This window comes from Emiliania huxleyi (assembly GCF_000372725.1).
Source record: "Emiliania huxleyi CCMP1516 unplaced genomic scaffold EMIHUscaffold_254, whole genome shotgun sequence".
NCBI lineage: Eukaryota > Haptophyta > Isochrysidales > Noelaerhabdaceae > Emiliania > Emiliania huxleyi.
The window spans coordinates 19,323-21,338 of NW_005200138.1; the positions used below are offsets into that span (position 1 = coordinate 19,323).

The 2,016-nt window shown below is 66.3% G+C and overlaps 1 protein-coding gene across 1 annotated transcript in view; it reads left to right on the forward strand.

Moving 5' to 3' along the window:
* Window positions 1–1,442: 1,442 nt before the first annotated feature.
* Window positions 1,443–2,016, forward strand: part of EMIHUDRAFT_237655 (hypothetical protein) — a gene marked incomplete at both ends in the record, with an annotated part of 2,091 nt that continues 1,517 nt past the window's right edge. Inside the window, one exon of the mRNA XM_005777817.1 lies at window positions 1,443–1,948. Within this exon, the coding sequence (XP_005777874.1) occupies window positions 1,443–1,948 (506 nt within the window). The remainder of the gene's footprint in view (window positions 1,949–2,016) is intronic.

The following is a 2,016-nucleotide window of genomic DNA, read 5'->3' on the forward strand; positions in this document are numbered from 1 at the left end:
CGTGGAGACGGGGAGAGCAGGACGATCGACTCGGCCATCCGGGTGGCGCACACCTCCGCGGGCCGCGCTGGGAGAAGCCAATCGCGGTGGCTTTTACCCACCTGGGGCGGCCAAGAGGCGTGAGTAGGCTGGCAGGTGGCTGCGCGGGCGGTGAGCAGGTCAAGAGAGGCGGCAAGTCTATGGGTGCGCGGCGCGGCGGCGTGGCGAGTGCAGCATGGGTCGCCAGGCGCCTGGCCCGCCCGGTCCAGCTCGCCCTTCTCGTCCTCGGCAAGGTCAGAGGAGGAGGCGCTGCCGCAGTCGCAGTCGGCGCAGTCGCTCGAGGTGGAGAAGGTGGTTGAGAAGGGATCGGCCGCCTGGAGAGTCGCTTTTGCGATCCGAGTGGCGCGGATCGCCGCGGGCCACGCGTGCGCCGCGCCGCGCTCGGGCGAGAACTCGCTCCACTTGTTGTCAATGCAGTCCAGACCCGCGTCCCCAGACTCGCTGGTCGCGCACGTGCAGACGTTCATGACGGAGCAGGTCTTGTGCGGCCCACCGGGGCCGTCGCGGCTGTAGATCGTGCGCTGAACGTCGGTCGGGACGCCCAGTGGCTGGGAGGTGCCAACTGTCTCAACGTCGGGCTTCGGAGAGAGCGCCGCCTCCGTCGGGTGCCCGTTGAAGTCGATGCTGACGTGCGTGACCGAGTCCGAGCCACGGGCGTCGCCAGCGATGAGAGTGGGGCCGCCCTGGGCTGCCACGAGCCCCGCCGCGAGGGAGAGCAGAAGTAGGCGGGAGCTCGCGACTTCCATTTGCGGTTGGACTTCAAACCCGGCGCGACTTCAAACCCGGCGGTTGAAACCCGAGATATTTTGGCGCCATTTCAGCAAACGAAAAAAAACACAGGGTTACAGACAGCATGTCTCCGCTCTTCCTCGTGCTCCTCGCTCGGCCGGGCGGCGGCATGGGTGGTGCGGAGGCGTCGGCGCTGGAGCCCACCCGATGGCGCCGCCAAGGCGCGACGCCCGGGGCGGAACGCAAAGTCGGACAGACTTGTGGCGATGCGAACGCGCACCCCCCCCTAGGGGTCAGGGCTCTCTAGCCCGTAGCCCGATGCCGATCATCCGGCCCGCTGGGTGCGCTCCTCAGCTCCCCGGCCCTGGATGTGAGGTTGATGACTGCACTCCAAGTGCTCCAAGTTGCAACGCACGCAGTTCGTCACGCGCCGGATGTAGAGCTCTACAGCTCTACAGCGCTCTACAGCTCTACAGCGCTCTACAGCTCTACAGCTCTACAGCGCTCTACACTCTATCTACATCCTCTACACGTCTACACCCTCCCTCAGAGAGAGATTTTGTTTTTTGTTTGCTCCTCAGCGAGGGATTCGCGGAGTTTACGGCGCTCGGATACCCCTCACGCGTACACTTAATGGGGCGATCGGGCGCGCGTTTTGTTGGTAGGTTTCGGCGATGGCGGCGGTGGGTGCAGTGCAGCGGGCGCCAACAAAGTACGAAACAAACAGGGAAAGCTCCCAAAAGAGAAAAACGGACCATGGCGCTGTCGCGCTGTCGCCCGCATCCACTCACCGCAAAATGCGAGTGCCCTTCGACAAGGTCAAGTCGCTGCGCGACCGCACGGGCCAGCCGCTCCAGCGCTGCAAGGAGGCACTCGCATCGACCGGGTGCGACTTGGACGCTGCCGAGCGATGGCTGCAAGGAGGTGAGGCGATACCAGCACCGGCCGCGAGACCAACGCCAGCCGCGTTGCCAACACCGGCGTTGCAACCGGAGCCGGTGGAGTCCGCCCGTCCAAATGGCTTCACGCCGCCAAGCTCTGAGCGCAACAGCGTCGACGATGGCGTGCTCGACGGCTTCATGAGCTTTGCGACACCGCCAAGCGGCTTCGGCGCCGGCGGCAGCAGCCCCTTTGCTGGAATGCTCGCGGCACCGGCGCCGGCGCCGGCCTCCGACGGCATGTTCGCCGGCCTCGCTATGGGCGGCGCGACCGGCAGCCTCGACGGCGCTAGAGCGCCGGCGCATCCAG